The sequence below is a fragment of the Lepus europaeus genome, chromosome 11, assembly GCF_033115175.1.
Source record: "Lepus europaeus isolate LE1 chromosome 11, mLepTim1.pri, whole genome shotgun sequence".
In the NCBI taxonomy this organism is placed as follows: domain Eukaryota; kingdom Metazoa; phylum Chordata; class Mammalia; order Lagomorpha; family Leporidae; genus Lepus; species Lepus europaeus.
In genome coordinates, this window is record NC_084837.1 from 39,286,516 (window position 1) to 39,310,112 (window position 23,597).

The window sequence follows — 23,597 nt, forward strand, 5'->3', positions numbered from 1 at the left end:
GTAGAGTAGAGGTTATGATTACAAAGGAATGAGGCCCAAGTGCACTAGACAGGGCCTAGAACAAAGGACAGAATCATTATTAGAGGAGCTAAGAAAGGTGTTGTCTAAGCTACAAGTAATTTTTCTGATTGAGAGGCAAATAGAACCTGATAGAAGGGGCTTGATAATAATCTGGTGGGCTTTAGGCCTTGTAAATTCAGAGGCCCAGACCTATCTATCTCTTCACATGGGGTATATCCTAAGGGAGGTGTGAACCTCCTAGGGGAAGGCACTCTGTTGACTTTTATTACTTGGCTGGCCTGGGAGGAGAGCTGGCCAGGTAAAGGCAGGGGGCATCTCTAATAAGAAATTTACAGTTCTGCCTGCAATGTTGCTGACCCTACTTGACCATCCCCTCAGCTGCAGTGGTCACTTTGGAAGTTGGGCTGAGTGAAGGGCTTTTCAGCTTAGAGCCAATAAGATCTGTGGCTCTGACCTGGGCATCCTTCGACTCCAGGGCAGGTCCATTTCCAGTGGAAAAACACTGACCTTTCATGAAACAGTGTAGAAAGAAAAATAATTTAGGAGGAACTTGATATTAAAATGAAACACAGCTATGCTGATGAGTTGCCACGGTTCTGTGTACTCATATTTGGAAAGTACTGACCAGTAACATTCAATGCAGTATATCCAGAACCTTTCTGAATAACTGCTCCGTGTTAAAATAACATCAGTGATATTATCTAGTGCTGCATTGCTATACATAGTTATTCTGCTATGGTTCTGTATTCTTGGCAGTCAGCAAAGAGCGCCACAATTTTTTAAAAAACCCGAAGAACTGGGAGATGTGTTGCAGAATTAGATGTTTCTCCCCAACATGGATTGTACACTACTCTGATCTCACACTGGCATATGATTTAAGATGAAGATGATTGTTACCATAAATGTGTCACTTTATTATATATTCCAATACCAGAGATTATATAATATTTGAAAAACAGTATGCTACTAATATCAGAAAACATGGATAAGAATAATGATGACATATTATATGTCTCTGTCTTGTTGTCATTATTGATGTTAATAATAAGCTGTATGTTTATAATTGTAATAGTGTTGGTGTTAATATTATACTTGGATGATAGATGAATATAATACATTTTGGGAGAATATTAGTGTTGGATCATTTTGCTGATTAGTTATGTCACTTTTGTAAGTATTTTGGTTTTGTAATTAAGACTCAAATACTAACATTTCCTTTCCCTACAGATTTTGGCTTTGGAGCTGACACTGGGATTGCATCCTCTACTGATGTGGATTCAGGTTCTGGCCACCTTCAGAGTGCTGAAGAACAAGAAGTGGCTAGCCTAACCACACTTCATATAGATTCTGAAACAAATAGCCTTAATCAGCAAGCTTTCTCTGCTGAAGTTGCAACTGTTACTGGTAAAGTTACTTGAGGGAATGTATTCCTTCAGTATATCTTTTAAATTTTCGAAGAATCTGATTATAATTTTATTTGACATATTTTAAGTATTCTTGTATTTTTTTAAAAAAGATTTATTATTTATTTGAAAATCAGAGAGAGAGAGAGAGAGAGAGAGAGAGAGGTCTTCTATCCACTGGTTCACTACCCAATTGGCTGCAATGGCCAGAGCTGCACCAATCCGAAGCCAGGAGCCTCCTCCGGGTCTCCCACGCGAGTGCAGGGGCCCAAGGACTTGAGCCATCCTCCACCACCCTCCCAGGCCATAGCAGAGAGCTGGATTGGAAATGGAGCAGCCGGGACACAAACCACCGCCCATATGGGATGCTGGCACTGCAGGTGGCAGCTTTACCCACTACGCCACAGCGCTGGCCCCTTTTGTTACTATTAAAATATTTTTTCCCCACTCATCTTTATATAACAAAAGCCCAGGTTGGGCCAGGCCAAAGCCAGGAGCCCAGAACTCACTCCAAGTCTCCCATTTAGGTAGCAGGGACTCAAGTACTTGAGCCTTCACCTGTTGCTTCCTAGGATGTTTGTTAGGAAGCTGGAATCAGGAACAGAGCTAGGACTCAATCCCAGGTACTTCCAGTATGGGATGTTGGCATCCCAAATACCATCAAAATCATTGCACCAAACACTCACCCACACTCTGTCTTCATTGTCATTCAGAGTTAGCCTAGATTTTTGTAGTTTTTGACAAAATACAGAACCCACTGCTTAATAAAAGGTCTATTTGGCTCCTAGTTCTGGGTATTCCACTGTCTGATCCAAACTAACTCTGATTCCAGCTGTGGTTTCATGCCCCTGGAGAGGTGATGATCCATTATAGCTTAACTATCAGAGGGTGATTTTTGCATCCTGTGGTTGGCTGGAACATGTACGACTAGAGCAATGATTTCTTCTGCCTCTGTGATTTAGCCACATTTTGTCAACCAATCCAGACCGACGGAGAATACTGCTGGTGCATCAGGTGATGGCTTGGGTATTTGGGTCCCTGCCACCTGTGTGGGACATCCAGGTAGAGTTCTGGTTTCTGGGCTTCAGCCTGGCCCAGCACTGTTGATACAAATATTTGATGATTTAACCAGCAGATAGAGGGTCTCTCTCCCCCTCTCTCTCTTGCTTAAAAAAATTACTCATAGAAAGACCAGAGAAAATTCTTCTGTTACAATAAACAATGTTTATTGTTTAAAAATGAGTGTATGGGCTGATACTGTGGCTTAGAAGGTTAAACCTCTGCCTGCCGTTCCAGCATCCCATATGGCACTTGTTTGAGACCTACCTGCTCCATTTGCAATCCAGCTCCCTGCTAATGCACCTGGGAGGGCAGTAGAAGATGGCACAAGTGTTGGCTGCTGCACCCACGTGGGAGTCCTGGAAGAGGCTCCTGGCTCCTGGCTTTGGCTTGGCTCAGCTTGTGCTTTTGTGGCCATTTGTGGAGTGAACCAATGTATAGAAGATTGATCTTTCTCTCCCTCTCTCCCTCTCTCGCTCTCTCTCCCTCTCTCTGTCTCTGTCTCTCTTTTTCTCTCCCCTTCTTTCTCAATATTTCTGCCTTTCAGATAATAAATATATGTTTAAAAGTATAAATGAAAAGATTCTCAGCATTACTAGTAATCAGGGAATGCAAATAAGAACATATTGACATACAACTACACATATTTAGCAGCCAAAGTTAAAAACATTGACTATAAAAAGTGTTGAAACAGATGTGGAACCATTGGGAATTTCATACTGTATATTGCTCGTAGAAGTGTAAAATACTGGAAGCACTATGGAAAAATATGATAGTATTTTTTTCTAAAGATTTATTTATTTATTTGAAAGTCAGTATTACACAGAAAGAAGGAGAGAGAGAAAGAATCTTCCTTCTGCTGGTTTACCCCCTAGGTGGCTGCAACAGCCAGTGTTGGGCCAGACTGAAGCCAGAAGCCAGGAGCTTCTTCCAGTTCTCCCATGTGGGTGTCAGGGCCCAAGCACTTGGGCCATCCTCTGCTGCTTTTCCTAGGCCGTTAACAGGGAGCTGGATCGAAGTGGAACAGCCAGGTCTTGAACTGGCTCCCATATGTGACGCTTGCATCACAGGTAGCAGCCTTATCCACTGTGCCACAGCACCAGTTCCTTATTTTTTAAAGTTAAACATATACTTATCATATGACCATTCCTAGATATTTTCCTTCAACAGTTACATGTGCAAGTTCATGGCTAAAAATTGAAAACAACCGATATGTCCATTAACTGATGAGTGGGTAAACAAAGTATGAAGTATGATGTATTCAAATAAATATAAGTAGCTTACTTTCTATGGCTAAAACATTAAAGGTGTAGGTGGGTTAGAGTGAAGTAAGAAAGTTGCAGAGAAACTTGAAAATTATATTAAGTTTAGGCTTATGCTGAGGCCAATAAGTAGACATTGGAGAGCTTTAACAGAGAGAGTGACATAATTAGGTTAGATTTGTAGATCTTTTTGCTGCCTTGTGCTGCATGAATTGGGAGGAAGAAGAGCGGAGAGGGATCCATTGTAGGCTGAAGGCTGGGATGCAGTGTAAACCAAGCTAGCAATGATAGCTGCTTATAGAGCAGCTATGAGAAGGGGCCTCAACTCTGGAATTGCCCCACATCTATAGAAGTAAAATAGAGTAGCAATGGGTACCAGAATTCCTGTAGTTGAGCCAGGAATTGGGAGTGCTACACTCTCACTGGTGTCTCCTGTTACCTAGTACGCACAGTTCTGATTCCATACTCATGCCATGGTACATGTGACATGAGGCTCCTGGACACACAAGCTTATACAATACTTTATTTACCTTGTTGGCCAATTTGTAATCTGTTATCTTTTGTTGTTTGTTGTAAATTTTTGTTTTGTTATGATTTTAAGTGTTAAATCTTAGGTAGGGTATTGAATATACACTTGATAATTTTATGAAATTATATTTACAGGTTCAGAAAGTGCATCCCCAGTCCACTCAGCTCTGGGATCCAGGTCGCAGACACCTTCTCCTTCCACACTGAATATAGACCACATGGAACAGAAGGATCTACAGCTTGATGAGAAGCTCCACCACTCTGTTCTTCAGACACCAGATGACCTAGGCAATATTTGAAAATTAGATATTTGCTATTTTATCAAGGCATTAGTGTCAGGAGATCTTAAAGAAATCATCTTAAACTTGATTATGTATGATTATTGTAAATATTTTGGACTTTTCTAGGTCTTTTGGAAATTTGTTGTTACAACATATTTTTCTTGCTTTGGAAGATGTTTATACCCACCATGATTTTTATGCATTTTTAGTAGATTACAGTCCTATATTAGTGGTTGCATTATTTTTGTGTTTTATTATTTATTGATATGGTGCTTGTCCTAAAACAACAACTACACAATTTGGGATGGTTATTCTTTTTCATTTTTAATTTTTACTTATTTATTAGAGAGTGTACCCATCTGCTAGTTGACTCACCAGATGCTCACAGTGGTCAGAAGTGGGTTGAGCCAAAGCTCAAATCCAGTCATTCAACCCAAGTCTCTCTGTGGATGACAGGAATTAAATTACTTGAGCTATCACTTCTGCCTCCGAAGGTCTACACTAGCAGGAAGCTGGAGTCAGGAGCTGCAGCCAGGTAGCATGTCCTGGCACTTTGATATGGGATGTGGGTGTCTCGCCTGCTAGGCAAAATGCCTACCTTAGCCTGTTCATTCTTTTTTTTTTTTTTTTTTTAAAGATTTATCTATTTATTTGGAAGTCGGAGTTACACAGAGAAGGAGAGGCAGAGAGAGAGAGAGGTCTTCAATCTTCTGGTTCACTCCCCAATTGGCCACAATGGCTGGAGCTCCGCTGATCCAAAGCTAGGAGCTTCCTCCAGGTCTCCCACATGGGTGCAGGGGCCCAAGGACCTGGGCCATCCTCCACTGCTCTCCCAGGCCACAGCAGGAAGCTGGATCGGAAGTGGAGCAGCCGGGTCTTGAACTGATGCCCATATTGGATGCCAGCACCTCAGGCTAGGGCGTTAACCCGGTGCGCCACAGTGCCACCCCCCACCCTTTTTAAGATTTATTTGAAGGTCAGAATTATGGAAAAAGAGAGACAGAGAGATATCTTTCAGCCATTGGTTCATTCCCCAGATGGTCACTATGGCCAAGGCTGGGCCAGGCCGAGGCCAACAGCTTCTTCTGGGTCTCCACGTGGGTGGCAGGGACCCAAACAGTGCGGCCATCTTCCATGGTTTTTACCAGGCTATTGGCAGGAAGCTGGCTGGGAAGTGGAGCAGCCAGGATATGAACTGGTGCCCATATGGGATGCCAGTGTTTCAGTCAGCGGCTTTATCCGCTATGCTACAATGCCAGCCCTGGTGTCGTCATTCTTAACATTGTTCCTGAAGAACCTGCTGACTCACAGGACAAAATAGTAACATTATCAATGGTTAATCAAACGTTTAGTGAAACAGTTTATCAAATCAATAATTTTGTTATTGATTTTGATTCTGCAAGGGTGACAACAAATTTAACTAAAATGTAGGTGATCCAAATGAAGTTTTTCTATTTTTTTCTAAGTATTTAAAAAGTGACTTAAGAACTTCAGAAACTGCATTTTAAGAAGAAGTTATTTTTGCTAAATCCAGCATGATATAACAAGCATTAGAAAGACATCTTGCAAATATGCCAGAAACTTTGGTCAGTCATAGTTGATGAGATAATAATAGTGAATAATATAAAAACCCATTTTTCATTAGTTAGTACTGCAGCACCTTTAGTCTCTGACCAAAGGAAAAGCTTTAAAACTCTAACTGCTGGATTTTTTTTAAAGGCGCTTATTCTTTAACATGAAATTACCTAGATCCCTAGTTTTCTGGTTTATAAACTATTTCTGACCTTTTATCTTCCAGCTTTTGGCCCATAATTTTTGTTTAGAATTTTCCCTGACATTTGGAAGAGATTTCAGACTTAGAGAAAAGTTAAAGGCTAGTAAAGTGAACACCCATAAATTCTTGACAAAAATTCACCAGTTGTTAATATCTTGCCATTTTATGTGAGTGTGTAAATATGCACGTACCCATACATACACAAAAATCTTCTTATTTTATTTTTTTTTCTTCTTCTTTTTTTTTTTTTTTTTTTTTTTTTTTTTGACAGGCAGAGTGGACAATGAGAGAGAGACAGACAGAAAGGTCTTCTTTTTGCCATTGGTTCACCCTCCAATGGCCGCCGCGGTAGCGCGCTGCAGCCGGCGCACTGCACTGATCTGATGGCAGGAGCCAGGTGCTTCTCCTGGTCTCCCATGGGGTGCAGGGCCCAAGGATTTGGGCCATCCTCCACTGCACTCCCGGGCCACAGCAGAGAGCTGGCCTGGAAGAGGGGCAACCGGGACAGGATCGGTGCCCCTGCTGGGACTAGAACCCGGTGTGCCAGCACCTTATTTTATTTTTTCGTTGAGCCATCTAAGAGGGAATTTCAAATACCACACCCTTCATACCTAGATACCTCATCAGCTATGTCCTAAGATTAGTGTAAGTAATTATTGCTCTAATAGAGAATTAAGAACCTGTGAGATTTTGACCTTAGCAGGAAAAATTAACACTAATGTACATTGACACTTCTTTTGTTGACTTTCGTAGATATTTAAGATTATTAATTTCAGTTGGTTCTTTGTCAGTTCTCTGAAAAATTACACTATTGTATTATGTTTTTCTACAGAAATTAGTGAATTTCCATCTGAATGTTGTAGTGTGATGGCAGGGGGCACACTCACCGGATGGCATGCTGACGTTGCTACTGTCATGTGGCGAAGAATGCTAGGCATTTTGGGAGATGTCAATGCCATTATGGATCCTGAAATACATGCTCAAGTGTTTGATTACCTCTGTGAACTTTGGCAGAATCTGGCTAAGGTAAAAAAGAAAATAAAAGACATTAATTAAGAAGGAAAGAAAAATAAAGTGTTAAGAAATAGAAGAGGCCTTAGCAAACACTGTCACACACACCCCTTGAGAGACTGGCAGCCAGCATATTGGAGTCACTGAATTGTAATTGATTATCTAGTTTAGTGGCAGAAAGTGAATTTCAACTGTAAGTTCATAGCTTTGTTACTTTTTATTTGACAATTACAGATTAGAGATAACCTCGGCATTTCAACCGATAACCTGACCTCCCCTTCTCCACCAGTTTTGATTCCTCCACTGAGAATTCTTACCCCTTGGCTTTTTAAGGTAGGCTTAACATATAAGATGGTAGTTTTCATTTTTCATTTAGTAAATAAGTCTAAAACATTTGGCAGAAATTTCAGCTATTACATAGGCTCACAGAGCTCTTAACTTTTCAACTCATATCCTTTGGCAAATTCTTAGGCATTTTATAGAAAAGAGAGAGGGCATGGATACATTATTTTAGAGGATACTTCACGTTTATTTGCATAATTAATGAAACAAAGTAGATACTAAAAATTTATTATTCAAGTGAAATAAAAAAGTTATACCAGAAAATATGCTTTGTTATTTTTAAAGGTTTAAGTCTTTTAAATATTACTTGATGTGTTTGGAAATTTTCTTTTTTTTTTTTTTTATTTTTTTTTTTTATTTTTATTTTATTTTTTTTTTTTTTTTTATTTTTGACAGGCAGAGTGGACAGTGAGAGAGAGACAGAGAGAAAGGTCTTCCTTTTGCCGTTGGTTCACCCTCCAATGGCCGCCGCGGTAGCGCGCTGCGGCCGGCGCACCGCGCTGTTCCGATGGCAGGAGCCAGGTGCTTCTCCTGGTCTCCCATGGGGTGCAGAGCCCAAACACTTGGGCCATCCTCCACTGCACTCCCTGGCCACAGCAGAGAGCTGGCCTGGAAGAGGGGCAACCGGGACAGGATCGGTGCCTGGACATTTTCTTAAGTGAGACAGTTTATAGTTATTCATATCTACATTATATCATTTTGATTGATAAGAATAGTTTCAGTGCTTCTGAATTTTAGTTCCTTAAAGACACTGGATCAACACAGAAATGAATGAGAACAAAGATATTGTTTGCTATATTCAATCGTTTAAGTATTTAGTGAACAGTATTTGGTTCTGAGTATTAAAACTGATCTCTTAACTTCAGGCAACTATGTTGACTGATAAATATAAGCAAGGTAAACTACATGCTTATAAGCTTATTTGTAATACAATGAAAAGAAGACAAGATGTATCTCCAAATAGAGATTTTCTGACACATTTCTACAATATAATGCATTGCGGATTACTTCATATCGATCAGGTAAATATATACACTTCTAAAAAAGTTGTTTTATCAGTTTATCTTTGATTCTAGATTCTGTTTCACTCTTATTTTAAGGTCTAGAATTAAAACTCCCCTTTGTATAGTGGTTTATATATTACATATTTTTCATGACCTTGTTTATTCTTACAACAGAGCTGAATAACAAGCTACTGAAAATAGAGGACTGACTTGAGTATTCCTTTCTATTTTTTTTAAGATTTTTGTTTGTTTATTTGAAAGGCAGAGTTACAGAAAGAAGGCGAGAGAGAAAAAAAACTTCCATCTACTGGTTCACTCCCCAAATGGCCACACAGTAGGAACTGGGCCAGGCCAAACTCAGGAGGCAGGAGCTTCTTCTGGATCACCCCTAATGGGTTCAGGGGCCTAAGGACTTGGGTCATCCTCTGCTGCTTTCCCAGGCACATAATCAGAAAGCTGGATCAGAAAATGGAGCAGCTGGGACTTGAACTGGCACCCACTTGGGATGCCAGCACTGCAGACAGCAGCTTAACCCACTGTGCCACAGTACCGGCCCCTTTGTTTCTGTTTAGTGTGAAGCCACTGACTTCACTTTTTGGAGAAATTAAATCTATTGCTTAAGTTGACAACATCTTTCTTTCATGTCCCAGTGTACCCATTCTTAGGCATTTTTTATTTGTTACTTGTTAATACTTGAGTCCTGTATATTTGTTTATCTAGTCATGGTATAGCCAGAGGTTTATTTCAGTTTAAGAATCAGCACATCTGGGACTGGTGTTGTGGTGTAGCAGGTAAAGACATTGCCTGCAATGCAGGCATCTCATATTGGAACCAGTTCAAGTTCCAGCTGCTCCATTTCTGATCTAGCTCCCTGCTAATGTGTCTAGGGAGGCAGTGGAGTACAACCCAATGGCTTAGGTCTCTGCATCCACATGGGAGACCCAGAAGAAACTTCTGGCTTCTGGTTTCTGGCTTCAGGCTGGCACAGCCCTGTTGCGGCCATTTGGGGAATGAACCAGAGGTGGGAGGATCTCTCTCTGTCTCTCCCTCTCTCTCTGTGACTCTGACTTCCAAATAAATAAATAAATCTTTTTATTTTTTTTTATTTTTATTTTTTTTTAATTTTTTTGACAGGCAGAGTGGACAGTGAGAGAGACAGAGAGAAAGGTCTTCCTTTTTGCCGTTGGTTCACCCCACAATGGCCGCCGCGGCCAGCGCGCTGCGGCCCGCGCACCGCGCTGATCCGAAGGCAGAAGCCAGGTGCTTCTCCTGGTCTCCCATGGGGTGCAGGGCCCAAGGACTTGGGCCATCCTCCACTGCACTCCCGGGCCATAGCAGAGAGCTGGCCTGGAAGAGGGGCAACCAGGACAGGATCGGTGCCCCGACCGGGACTAGAACCCGGTGTGCTGGCGCCGCAAGGCGGAGGATTAGCCTGTTAAGCCACGGCGCCGGCCATAAATAAATAAATCTTAAAGAATCAGCACAATATATTTTCTTATCACTGATTATATTGGCATAGCAACAATTACTTTGGCTTGGCAATTGAATCAGTCACAATCACCAGGTAGTCATAACTATGACTCTAGATTTGAATATTAGTCTACACAGTCTTGATCTTGGCCAGAAAACTAATATGTGTAGCAAAGTAATATATATATTTTTATCCTAATGTGGATAAATTTCACTTGCAGGTCATTTTAGAGAGTATTAAATTAATTTTAAAATTATTAAATATATCTCTAAAAATAAAAAAATCCTGTTTTACTTATTCAAAATTAATTCATATGAACATGTCTCACATAAACTGACAGCCTTTATTACTAGAAAAAAATAGCTTTTGTTTAAGATATGCCAAATTGTGAAATACAAGCAAAGGCAAAGTGAATGAATAACCACTTAAAAATACTCCTTTAAAAGTACCTACATGTAGATTTCTGATACTAGCTAGATGGATCATGAGAGAACTTTAGTTTATATAAAAAGGAGGATCTTTCCAGTTGTCACACAGCAGATCGTGTGGCTTCAGAGATGTTATTACTGGGAAGAATCCAGGTGACAAGGGAAGCTACTCTGTAATTCAGTTTCATAATGAGTGACCTTAGATTTTTTAACCCTCTGAAGCTCTCTAGTGTAAAAACATGCTGTTATTTATGTGAAACAAATGTATGTTAAGTTAACTTCCTTTGACAGAATATAATACTAAGCATGGATTATTTGGGAAAATGAAAATTAGTCTTTCCAATCAGTCAATGTGCAGTAATTACCTTTTTTTATTTCTTATATTATCTATTTTTAAGCATATTGATTAGCTGATAGCCAAGATTACATGTCTGATATTCTTTTTCCCCTCTCTCTTTATTCTCAGGATATTGTCAATACAATCATCAAGCACTGCTCACCTCAATTTTTTTCACTTGGTTTGCCTGGTGCCACAATGCTTATTATGGATTTTATTGTAGCAGCTGGTAGGGTGGCTTCTTCAGCTTTTCTCAATGTAAGTTTTTATTTCCTGTTCTTCATAACAATAAAAACTTCAATTAATCAGGAGTGAACTAACAAAGCAGCAGAAGAACTATTGCTAATAAAATATAACAAGCCAATGTTCAAGAAAGTTTACAGTTTAATTAGAATTGATTGCTTCTCTCACATTAAAAAAAGTGAAGAAAAAATGCTGAAGTATAAGAAATTACTAAAATTAGTTGATGCATGGTTTTAGAAGCAATAAAAATAGATTACATCAATAAGAAGCCAATTTGTTTTATTTTTATCTACTTGAAAGTCAGAAGTGACAGAGAGAGAGAGACAGATGGACAGAGAGATATCCTCCACTTGCTGGTTCCTTCCTCAAATGTCCACAATAGCCAGGGCAGGGCCAAGCCAGAACCAGGATCCCAGAGCTCCATCTAGGTTTCCCACATGAGTGGCAGAGGCCCAAGCACTTAAACCAGCATCTGCTGCCTCCCAGGATGCATTAGCAGGAAGCTGGATTGGAAGTAGAGGAGTCAGGACTTGAACTGGGACTCCAATATTTGATGCAGGTATCCAGAGCTGTTGCTTAACCTACTATGCCACAAGACCCATCCCAAAACATGATTTAAATTGAGGAAATCTAAAGAAACAGAGAAAGGAAGGGAGGCAAAGAAAAGGCAGCAAACTGGAAGAAAAGGTGAAGTAAGAAATAGTGGTGAGTAATCATGGCATGATGTGGAAATATTTCAAATCATCATGTAATATTCAATCTTTCTTGGACAGTTTTTTTTTTAATTTAGAAAAAGGGAGAAAAGAAGAAGCAGTAATGAGGTAACCTAGAATCATGTCCTGAGAGTAAAGTCTAAACTAATACTGTACGTGAGGATTTTTCACACATAGAAGTGTGAGATAATGCCAAGCAAATCAGGATAGCTGGAATATGTTCATATATAAGTGGCCGTGGTGAGCTAGAGAGGAATGCAGTAGCTGTGTTCACAGTGCTGAGACAGATTTTATCCTGACCAAGGAATGGGTGAGCCATCGAAGAGTTTTAAGCCAGGAGTGACATAATCAAATTTGTGTTTTGGAAAGATCATTCTGGAGCACTAAAAGCCTACTGGAAAAAATTGAGAATATTTGGGAGAGAATAACATCTGGGTAGCATGTAACTTGCAAAGCTGGTTAACATAGATTGTTTAACCTAGAAACTGGAAAAGACCAACAGTGAAAGGAGGAGTTCTGTTTGGGGCATAGTAAGATGCATATTAGACATCAGCAAAATGATTGCATATATAGGTCAAGAGCTCAAGGGAGATGTAGAGCCTGAAATTACAAAGCTGGGAGACATTACCTTATAGAACTAGATGCAGTTGCTAAGAGAAAATGTACAAATAAAGAAGAGAAGAACATGTGTTTATAGCTCGTTATCTAACCCTGTTTCTCCAGTTCGCTGAGAACAGTGATCATGTCTTATCCAGGCACCAGCAAAGCCCCATACTTAGTAGGTGTTTGTTATTTATTTAAATTTTTATATATGTGGAAGACAGAAATAGAGACCCAGAGAAAGCGATCTTTAATCTGCTGTTTCACTCTCCAAACACCTACAACAACAGCTGGGCTAGGCAAAAGCAGGAGCCGGGAAATCAGTCATGGTCTCCCATGTGGGCAGCAGGGACCCAGGAAGGCATTAACATTAGCACATTAACAGGAAGCTAAAATCAGAAGGAGCCAGACTTGAAGCCAGGCACTCCAGTGTGGGATGCAGGAGTCCCAAGCTGTGTCTTTTTTTTTTTTTTTTTTAAATGTGAAAGAGTTGCAGAGAGAGAGGTCTTCCATCAGTGGTTCACTCCCCAAATAGCCGCAACAGCCAGAGCTGCGCTGATCTGAAGCCAGGAGCTTCTTCTGGGTCTCCCACGTGGGTCCAGGGGCCCATGGCTTGGGCCATCTTCCACTGCTTTCCCAGGCCATATCAGGGAGCTGGATCAGAAGAGGAGCAGCTGGGACTTGAACCGGTGCCCATATGGGATGGGCAGAGGATTGACCTATTGTACTACAGTGCCAGCCCCCAAGTGGTATCTTAAAACCCTACCTCAGGTGTTTCTTGCTTGAATATATAATTATTCAGAGTGTAGTATGTTTTCAGCTTTGTGCTGAGCTCTTTTGTGGTTATTAAATGTCTTCCCCTTTTGTGTGCAAAATGTTCCTGTGAGTGGAATACAAATGAAAATGGAATAAATTGGCCAGCACCATGGCTCATTTGGCTAATCCTCCCCCTGTGGCGCTGGCACCCTGGGTTCTAGTCCCAGTCAGGGCACTGGATTCTGTCCCTGTTGCTCCTCTTCCATTCCAGCTCTCTGCTGTGGCCCGGGAAGGCAGTGGAGGATGGTCCAGGTCCTTGGGCCCTGCACCCGCATGGGAGACCAGGAGGAAGCACCTGGCTCCTGGCTTCGGATCAGCGCAGCTCTGGCTGTAGCGGCCACTTGAGGGGTGAACCAACAGAAGGAAGATCTTGCTCTGTGTCTCTCTCTCTCACTGTCTAACTCTGCCTGTCCAAAAAAAAAAAAGAAAGAAAGAAAGAAAAGAAAATGGAATAAATTAGGTGTGGAACATTGCTTGCTGCGGGGGATAGGAAAGTATACAACTATAGAATATAGAGCATCAAATAGTTACCAATACAAGAAGAAGCATATTAGCAAGTGAATAAAAACACGGAAGCCTGGAGCCAATTTGAATTCAGATGTTAGGTCTGCCGCTTAGTTGTGTTACCTTGGGCAAGTTGCCTAGTTTCTAGTTCTTCGTCTATAAATTAGAGATAATCTGCCTTGTAGGATTATTTAATAAGGATTAGTAACATGGTTGGAATATTATACATCACATTATATGTGCAGTAGAAGAATTTGTTTATTTGGTAATTTAGGGGAAGGAGAGAGCTTCTATGCTTATGCATATCTTGACAGTTTCATTAGAAAAAGATAAGCGTAAGTGCCTAAAAGGTTCATAATAAGAATGGAGGTAAGGAAGGCTTAATGGGCATTAGTAAAATATGTTGAAGGAACATATTTATATACAAATAAGTATTTATATACAAATAAGTAATTTGTTTAGAGGCCAGTTAGTCTGCAAAAAATGTAGTGGACAGAACGGAAAGCTACTTTTTTTAAAAAAATTTTTTTTCTTTATTTGAAAGGCAGAGTTACAAAGAGAGAGAGAAAGAGAGATCTTCTATCTGTTTGTCATTCCCTAACCAGTCACAATGACTAGGATTGGACCAGGCTGAAGCCAGGAACTTAGAAACTCCATTCAGGTCTACCATGTGGGTGGCAAGGGCCCAAACACTTGCACCATCTTCTGTGGCCTTCCCAGGGAGCTAGATCTGAAATGGAGCAGCTGGGACTCATATGGGATACTGGCACTGCAGGCAGCAGCTTAATTCCTGGTGCCCCAGCTCGAGTCCCCAGAAAGGTATATTAGATCCTTGCTACCCAAAGTGTGGTCTGTGTACCAGAAACACTGGACATGATCTGGCTTCTTAATAGCAATGCAGAGTCTCAGATCCCATCTATGACCTACATTTTAACTAAATCACAAATGATGGGTCAAGTCCGTGATTAAAGATTGAGAAGCACTGCTTTAGCTTGTATCTTGGAATGTCTGCAATGCCACTGATGAGAATATTATTTAAACCATTAAATTTTTTAAGATGAGGAGAAATAATTGAGTCTGTGCTTTGGGAATTTTAAGTGTATTAATGTAGGAGTAGATTAAATGGAAGACAAACCAAAGGTGATAAACAAATTAGAAGGTTATTGTACTGTTATCAGTGTACACATATTGTCAATCTCATGGATCCTGGCAAAAAATTGATAGAACTCAGAGGAGACAATTGTATAAACCAGTGTCACTTTCCATTAATACACAGTGTAAACTGTTCCTGTTCAGTGGGCTAATTATTCCAGATGACTAGTCAGCACATTTCCTGCAGGTTCTTGGAAGGTTTTGCAGAAGAAATAAGCCCTAATATCCTAAGGCATCCTTTCATGTGGCTGATTAACTTATCTCCTATGCATCTAGAAAGATGTTGGTTATGTAGCATCCTTGAGAAAATTTAGAAAGTAGATATTTTCTGTTTTATCTGATTCACAGAAGAGCAAAATACTTACTGAAAGGGACTACAGAGAAAACAGTCATTGCAAGCGTTAAACCTTATGTATTTCTGCAGTAAGGTTAAGAACAGTCTTTTCTTCTGGTTGATGTTGGAAATACCAAGTCCAAATCTTGGTCTTTGGATTCCCATTTTAGATCCAATGCGTATCAAGTTCTCTTTTTTTTTTAATGTTTTCCCTCCTTAGATGGATTATAGAATAATAGGCTTGGTTTTGCCTTTTCTTAATTACACTCACATTCCAGATCTTGCCTCCATGGTTTCCTCATACTTGAACATTCCCAGTTTCTCATTTACCTTTTTTTTTTTTTTTTAAGATTCATTTATTTATTTGAAAGAGTTACAGAGAGAGAGAGAGAGAGAGAGAGAGAGAGAGAAAGAGAAAGGTCTTCCATCCACTGGTTCACTCCCCAATTGGCCACAACAGCTGGAACTGCACCGATCTGAAGCCAGCAGCTAGGAGCTTCCTCCACGTTTCCCACATGGGTGCAGGGGTCCATAGCTTTGGCCATCTTCCACCACTTTCCTAGACCATAGCGGAGAGCTGGATAGGAAGTGGAGCAGCTTGGACTCGAACTGGCACCTATAAGGAATACAGGCAGCAGCTTTACCTGCTATGCCACAATGCCAGCCCCACCTCATTTACCTTTACAGAAAAATTTCTTAGCTGATCTCTTTCATTAAATACTGATTTTTTGCTAGTTTTTAAAAAATGTGTATTTTTATTTGAAAGGCAAAGAGAGAGAGAGACATGGACAGATAGGGAGACCTTGTATGTGCCCAGGAACCAAGAATTTAATCCAGATCTCCTGTAGAGACCCAATCTATTAAGCAATTACCTGCTGCCTTCCAGAGTGAACACCAGCAGGAACCTGGTATCAGGAGTAGAGCTGGGACTCCAATCCAGGCACCTAGGATATGAAGTGCTGGCACTCCAGGCAGTTTCCAACCACTGAACCAAATGCCTGTCCCTGTCAGTTTAATTCTTACTGGCTAGCTTATTTTTTTTTAAATACTTTGAGTTATATACTTTGCTTATCTACTTTAATTTTTTTGAAAGGCAGGGAGAGAAATCCCATCAGCTGGTTCCTCTCTGAAGAGGGAGAGAGGGGAGCAGGGATGCAGTTTGGGTCTTCCATGTGTGTGACAGGAATGCCATCATGGCTGCCTCCCGCGGTTTGCATGAGCAGAAAGCTGGAGTGAAGAGAAGGAGCCAGAGCTGGGTGTTGAACTCAGGCACTCTAATTTGGGATGTGGATGTCTATACCACTAGACTAAACGCCTGCCCTTATAGGACAACCTTTTTTTTAAAAAAGATTTATTTATTTACTTGAAAGTCAGAGTTACACAGAGAGAAGGAGAAGCAGAGAGAGAGAGAGAGAGTCTTCAATCTGCTTGTTCACTCCCCAGTTGGCCGCAACAGCTGGAGCTGTGCCGATCAGGATCCAGGAGCTTCTTCCGGGTCTCCCACACAGCTGCAGAGGCCCAAGGACTTGGGCCATCTTCCACTGCTTTCCCAGGCCATAGCAGAGAGCTGGATCGGAAGTGGAGCAGCCGGGACTCAAACTGGTGCCCATATGGGATGCCAACACTGCGGGCAGCAGCTTTACCCGCTATGCCACAGCGCCGGCCACAATATAGGATAACTTTTAAATGGGGGTGATGGTTGCAAGCTTACTCTGCTGCTAAATACTGCTACTTTAGATCTGTAAATCGGTATTATTTTTCAATTCAGAAATGAGTCATTTTGTTGAAAGTCACATAATAGAGTACTACTACATTTCTTCTATTATAATAACACTTATTAAGATGAAGTCTTTTTGGAGATTGGGTCCTGATTTATGTAACTAGAAGTATTACATTTCTAATATCCTTGGGTTTACCATTTTATTGAGTATTTTTGCAGGTATTTTAGTAAATAAAACAATATATTAGTTGGGAGATGTTGGTATTTAATGGGAATACAAGCAGGGAGAAGAGAATAAAGCATTCAGTACTGCTTTTAAATAAGTGGCTTAATACAAAGAAAAGAGTTGAAAAGTTACTTCATTTGCAGTCCAGAAATACATTTTAGTGTTGATTTTACTAAATAGTAGAGTCAGTGTGTTTCTTCATGCATGGTAATGTAAAAAGCACCTAGATGATAAAAACTGTCCTTAGGTGGCAACAAGTACAATCCAGTGATGTTAAGTCATGAGCTCATTAGAACAGTATATCACAATATATGAGTTACCTTTAAAATTAATGTATTTATATTTTTTTTATACTTAGAGTAACTTTGAGGATGGTGGCTAAGCTGTATTCCTATTTACAGTCTCACTGACTGTGTCTGGTTTCTGCTTATTAGCTACTTTTGAGGAAAGTTATGCAATTTGACCATTGTGTTTATTTAGAATAGTAGCACTTCATGTGGAAAGTATAGATGGAAACCTAAATCTTTTTGTATGCCCCTTTTCCTTTTTGGATTTTGTTTTATACTCTCCCTTCCCTATATAATAGCATTGGATAGTAAAGTAAAATGTATTTCATATAATTAAATATATTTTAAGGATTTTTAAATAAATCTGGTACATAGGCACCAAGAGTGGAAGCACAAGTTCTTCTGGGATCTTTGGTTTGCTTTCCCAACTTATATTGTGAACTGCCTGCTCTCCATCCCAACATTCCTGATATTGCTGTGTCTCAGTTTACAGATGTTAAGGTAAGAAACGAGATGCTAAAACGCTAACTTTCAGCATTTAAGTAATTTTATAATCATAGAATGTGTGTAATAAAATTTTTATTCTTTTTGTTCTTTATGAAATACACATAGCAATTAAAGAAATTAACCAGCTGTGTCCTCTTGGCACAAAAGCTGGGATGTCCATTAGGAGGATCACTTATTCTGTGTTTAAAATTGCTTTGTAACCTTTTTCTCCTTATTGAACCTACTCACATATCACTTTTTAGAATTAGTTCATTTGTTTGCTGAACATTTATTCACACATAAGACAGATGCTAAGCTACTACTATAAGGCTTCCAGGATTGAGAGACCAAGTTAAATTTGCACATTTGACTCTGTTCCTCTCCCAAGTTCTCAGTATGATGCATAAACCAAAGTGTTGTAAAATTCTGTACTGCTGTGGGAAACTATGGAATGGGTTAAGATCTTATGTACCTGAAGCATGAAAAGGCTTGAATGGTAGTTGGTACAGAATTAACAATGTGGCTATAAAATTGTCAATGGAAGTTATCCTATTTTTTTAAAAATTTATTGATTTGAGCAACAAAGTTCCCATCTGCCAGTCCATGTCCCAAATGCTGCAGCACCCAGGGGGCAAAAGCCAGGAGCCTGGAACTAAATCCGAGTCTCCCTGTGGCAGGAACTGAATCACTTGAGCCATCACCACTGCCTCCCAGGGGCTGCATTAGCAAGAAGCTATGGTCAGGAACCAGAGTAGGAACTGAACTCAGGTTCTCTGATACGGGACTCAGGCATCCCAAATCTGCACCTTAACTGCCACCTCTGTCAAATACCCACCTCTGCCCCAGATATTAATCCTAGGATGAAAAAAAATGGGAGTGAGGGGAGAAAATTGTGTCCATTGAGGAGCTGATATGCTAAATGACCCTTGTTTTTAAGCCTTGTTTAAATTTTCAGATAAAAGGATGGTGAAACCCATTTTGTGCCTTTGCAGAGGTCAGCCTCTGTTTGAAGGGGATATTTGATGTGATTAGCCTTTTTAGTCTTCTGGACCCAATAATTCTTTTTTTTTTTATTTTTTATTTTTATTTTTTGACAGGCAGAGTTAGACAGTGAAAGAGAGAGTCAGAGAGAAAGGTCTTCCTTTTTCCGTTGGTTCACCCCGCAATGGCCACTGCGGCCAGTGCGATGCGACCGGCACACCGCGCTGATCCGAAGACAGGAGCCAGGTGCTTATCCTGGTCTCCCATGCGGGTGCAGGGCCCAAGGATCTTGGCCATCCTCCACTGCCTTCCTGGGCCATAGCAGAGAGCTGGCCTGGAATAGGGGCAACCGGGATAGAATCTGGGGTGCTGGTGCCGCAGGCTGAGGATTAGCCTAGTGAGCCACGGCGCCAGCCCCCAATAATTCTTAGACCTTGGTAGAGGGGAGTGATGTGAAAAATTCTCCTCATTCGGATAAAGGTAGTAAGTGCTTTGATTCCAGAAATTTGCTTGGTCTTGAATAATTCCATCACTAAGTCAAAACATACATCTAATAGAATGTCTGTGTTCTCAAAGTTGAGCAGTTTAATAATACTGAGAAGTTTTGCCTATCATAGTAATTGCCAGATTGTCTCCATAGTTAACCTGAATTGATCCCTAGAATTATGACGAGTTGGAAGGGTGAAATTATAGCACCTTGTAAGTCATGTTGATGGATTTTTAAAACTTGCTTTCTCTTTATTTTTTTTTGAAGATTTATTTTATTTATTTGAAAGAAAGTGTTACAGAGAGAGATAGAGACAGAAAGGGGGGTCTTCCATCCGCTGGTCCACTCCCAAGATGGCCGCAACGGCCACAGCTGTGCCAATCTGGAGCCAGGATCCAGGATCTTCTTCCAGATCTCCCAGGCACGTGCAGGAGTCCAAACACTTGGACCATCTTCTGCTATCCCAGGTCATAGCAGAGAGCTGGATCAGAAGAGGAGCAGCTGGGACTAGAACCAGCGCCCATATGGGATGCCGGTGCTTCAGGCCAGGGCTTTAACTTGCTGTGCCACAGCGCCGACCCCAAAACTTGCTTTCTCTTGAAAGACTTTTTGAAGTACAGTTTATGACTGAGGTGTCCATATGGTTATTATTTTTTTTTGTAATTTTTATCATACTAGTAATTACTTGTTTAATACCTGACTTCTATTTTAAACAGGTAAACACCACAAGGTCTTTCTTTTCTGCTCTTTTTTTTTTTTGACAGCCAGAGTGGATAGTGACAGAGAGAGAGACAGAGAGAAAGGTCTTCCTTTGCCATTGGTTCACCCTCCAATGGCCGCCACAGCCAGCACATCGCACTGATCTGAAGCCAGGAGCCAGGTGCTTCCTCCTGGTCTCCCATGCGGGTGCAGGGCCCAAGCACTTGGGCCATCCTCCACTGCCTTCCCTGGCCATAGCAGAGAGCTGGACTGGAAGAGGGGCAACCGGGATAGAATCCGGCGCCCCAACTGGGACTAGAACCCGGTGTGCCAGTGCCGGAAGGCGAAGGATTAGCCTGTTAAGCCATGGTGCCGGCCTCTTTCTTTTTTTATATATAAGCTTGATTTATTTATTTGAAAGTCAGAGTTACACAGAGAGAGGAAAGGCAGAGAGAGAGAGAGGTCTTCCATCCAATGGTTCACTCCCCAGATGGCCGCAATGCCTGGAGCTGCGCCGATCTGAAGCCAGGAGCCAGGAGCTTCTTCCGGGTCTCCCATGCAAGTGTAGGGGCCCAAGGACTTGGGCCATCTTCTGCTATCCTAGGCTATAGCAGAGAGCTGGATCGAAAGTGGGGAAGCCAGGTCTCGAATGGGCACCCCTATGGTATGCCGGCACTTCAGGCAAGGACGTTAACCCACTGTGCCATGGCGCCGGCCCCTTCTGCTGTCTTGATAGCCTAACTCACTGCACCGCTTGACAGAAAGGATTTACTTAGAAATCATCTATTGAACAAGTGAACTTGACTTCCCCTAAAATAATATGGGTCAATGAAAATTTGCAGCAACACTTAATAAAAACAAGTGAACCTTTGCTCTTCATGGATACAATAGCTTTAATTTTATTTTCAAAATATCCTTGAAATTAAAGGATGTGTAATAGTCTTAATTTTCTTAGACAGTTTGAGTTAGAAGTTAGCCTAGGGGCCGGTGCTATGGCGCAGCTGGTTAAAGCCCTGGCATGAAGCGCCGGCATCCCAGATGGGCGCTGGTTCTAGTCCCAGCTGCTCCTCTTCTGATCCAGCTCTCTGCAATGGCCTGGGCAAGCAGTAGAAGATGGCCCAAGACCTTGGGCCCCTGCACCTGCGTGGGAGACCCGGAAGAAGCTCCTGGCTCCTGGCTTTGGATCAGCGCAGCTCCTGCTGTTGTGGCCATCTTGGGAGTGGACCAGCGGATGGAAGACCTCTCTCTGTCTCTGCCACTATCTATAACTCTGCCTGTCTAATAAATGAAAATAAATCTTTAAAAAAAAAAAGCCTAGCCTACTACATACTGTCTGTTTCAGAGTGGTCTTGTTCTTTGCTGGCTACCATGTAGATAGTAACAGCTGCAGTGATTGTTTTAAACTTAATCTAGAAAGAATTCTTAAATAAGAGCCAATTTTGATGCTGATGAATTCAGAAAGCAAAAAGTAATACATGATAATGGTTCTTAGGAAACAAAGGTTTAAGGAGAAAGTTACATGCCAGTGAGGTCCTACTTTTGCATTTTCAATGAAACCATCCCCCCATATACTGTATAAACTATAGCCATATGGAACTTTCCACGCTGTTCCTGAGTTTCATGCTTTTGCAAAACTATTTCCTTGTATCTAAAGTGTCATTATATATTCCTGTTCTCTCTCCTTGCCTCTCTTAATCACTCAAAACACATATAATCATTAACCCTGACCTTGATTATCTGTCAGAATTCTATTTAAGATCTCCTTATGAAGTCTTTTATGACTTCCCAGCTGAGCTATTTGCTCACGTGGAACTATGTACACATAATTTTGTTTGACTTTTTGTCTATTTTTACAGTTAACCCACTTAATTTTTGGTTAGAGAATTGTGCATCCATTATCACAAATAATACTAGAATGTAACCATTATCTCCAAAGAAACCTATATCCATTAGTAGTCACTCCATTTTCTTCCCTACCCCAGCTCCCAGCAACAAAATAGATTTCTGTCATGTCTCTATGGATTTACCTAGATATTTCATATCATTAATATTGTGTTTTAATTTTGTGTTTGCTTTAAAGTTGTATTTGTTTACAAGTATGCCTCCTTCCTGAACTGTTAACTTGTTAAGTATGAGACAATATATATGTATTTTAAAAGATTTATTTTATTTATTTGAAAGAGTTATAGAGAGAGGTACAGAGAGAGAGAGAGAGAGAGAGAGAGAGGTCTTCCATCCAATGGTTCACTCCCCACATGGCCGCAATGCCTGGAGCTGCGCTGATCCGAAGCCAGGAGCCAGGAGCTTCTTCCAGGTCTCCGACGTAGGTGCAGGGACCCAAGGACTTGGGCCATCTTCTGCTATCCTAGGCTATAGCAGAGAGCTGGATCAGAAGAAGAGCAGCCAGGAATAGAACCGGTGCCCATATGGGATGCTGGCGCTTCAAGCCAGGGCTTTAACCTGCTGCATCCTAATACTGGCCCCAATAAGATAATATTTTAACTGTCATCTGATTTCTAGTGCCTAATATAGGGTTTATTACATATAAAATGTATGTTGTTATTATTTATTTGAAAGGCAGAGTTAGAGAAGGAGAGACAAAGATCACCCATCCATTGGCTCACTCTCCTAGTGAACCCAGGGTCTGGGTCTGGGCCAGGCTGAAACCAGGAGCCTGGAATTCCATCCCAGTCTCCCAGCTGGGTGGCAGGGTCCCAAACACTTGAGTCATCTGCTGCCTTCCCAGGCACATTAGCAGGAAGCTGGATCAGAAATGGAACCAACACCCATATAGGATGAAGGTGGTAGCTTAGCCCGCTTTGCCACAGCACCAGCCCCAGAGCCAGTTACTTTTCATTTACTTATTAAGGAATGCATGTTACAATCCATGCATGTTTTTTTGCAATAATAATTTTTGAAGATCTGCTGTATTCTTCACTTCAGAAATTTTTGCATCAAGATAAATCTTTTAACTTCATTTCCTATTAACTTTTTGAAGTACCGTCACATGAGTGATTTTTTTTAAATGATGAAAAACATTCCTAATTATCAGATTTAATGGCATTGTTGTTCCCCTCCGCCAACAAAATATTTGACCCTTTTGATGTTGTTGACCCTACGTTGACCCTACATGTCTCCTTATCTCTGACTTAGTTGCACAGATCTGTCTTGGTAACATTTCTGGCTTAAGTGTTCTGACTGTTTAATAGACTAGTTTTCTTCTCTCTGTTTGCTAAACATACACTTATTTCCCTATACCTTCTCGAATATTTTGTTCAATTAAATAATTTTGGCTAATTTCTATGACTTATTTGAAAACTCATACATTATCTTATTTTACAAATTATCAAGGAAGAAGAGGCTGGCTATTTTTTTTTTCAGCTTTAACGAGGTAAAATTGGCAAATAAAAATATTTAATATGTACGTG

General features: G+C 40.8%; 1 protein-coding gene across 3 annotated transcripts in view; it reads left to right on the forward strand.

Moving 5' to 3' along the window:
• The window catches only part of RALGAPA1 (Ral GTPase activating protein catalytic subunit alpha 1), a 265,029-nt gene that overhangs the window by 117,811 nt on the left and 123,621 nt on the right, over positions 1 to 23,597 (forward strand). For all 3 annotated transcript variants that reach the window (XM_062205258.1, XM_062205261.1, XM_062205260.1), the window contains exons 20-26: positions 1,249 to 1,425; positions 4,409 to 4,561; positions 7,161 to 7,354; positions 7,574 to 7,672; positions 8,548 to 8,703; positions 11,051 to 11,179; positions 17,892 to 18,017. In XM_062205258.1, coding sequence (XP_062061242.1) covers positions 1,249 to 1,425; positions 4,409 to 4,561; positions 7,161 to 7,354; positions 7,574 to 7,672; positions 8,548 to 8,703; positions 11,051 to 11,179; positions 17,892 to 18,017 — 1,034 coding nt within the window. The remainder of the gene's footprint in view (positions 1 to 1,248; positions 1,426 to 4,408; positions 4,562 to 7,160; positions 7,355 to 7,573; positions 7,673 to 8,547; positions 8,704 to 11,050; positions 11,180 to 17,891; positions 18,018 to 23,597) is intronic.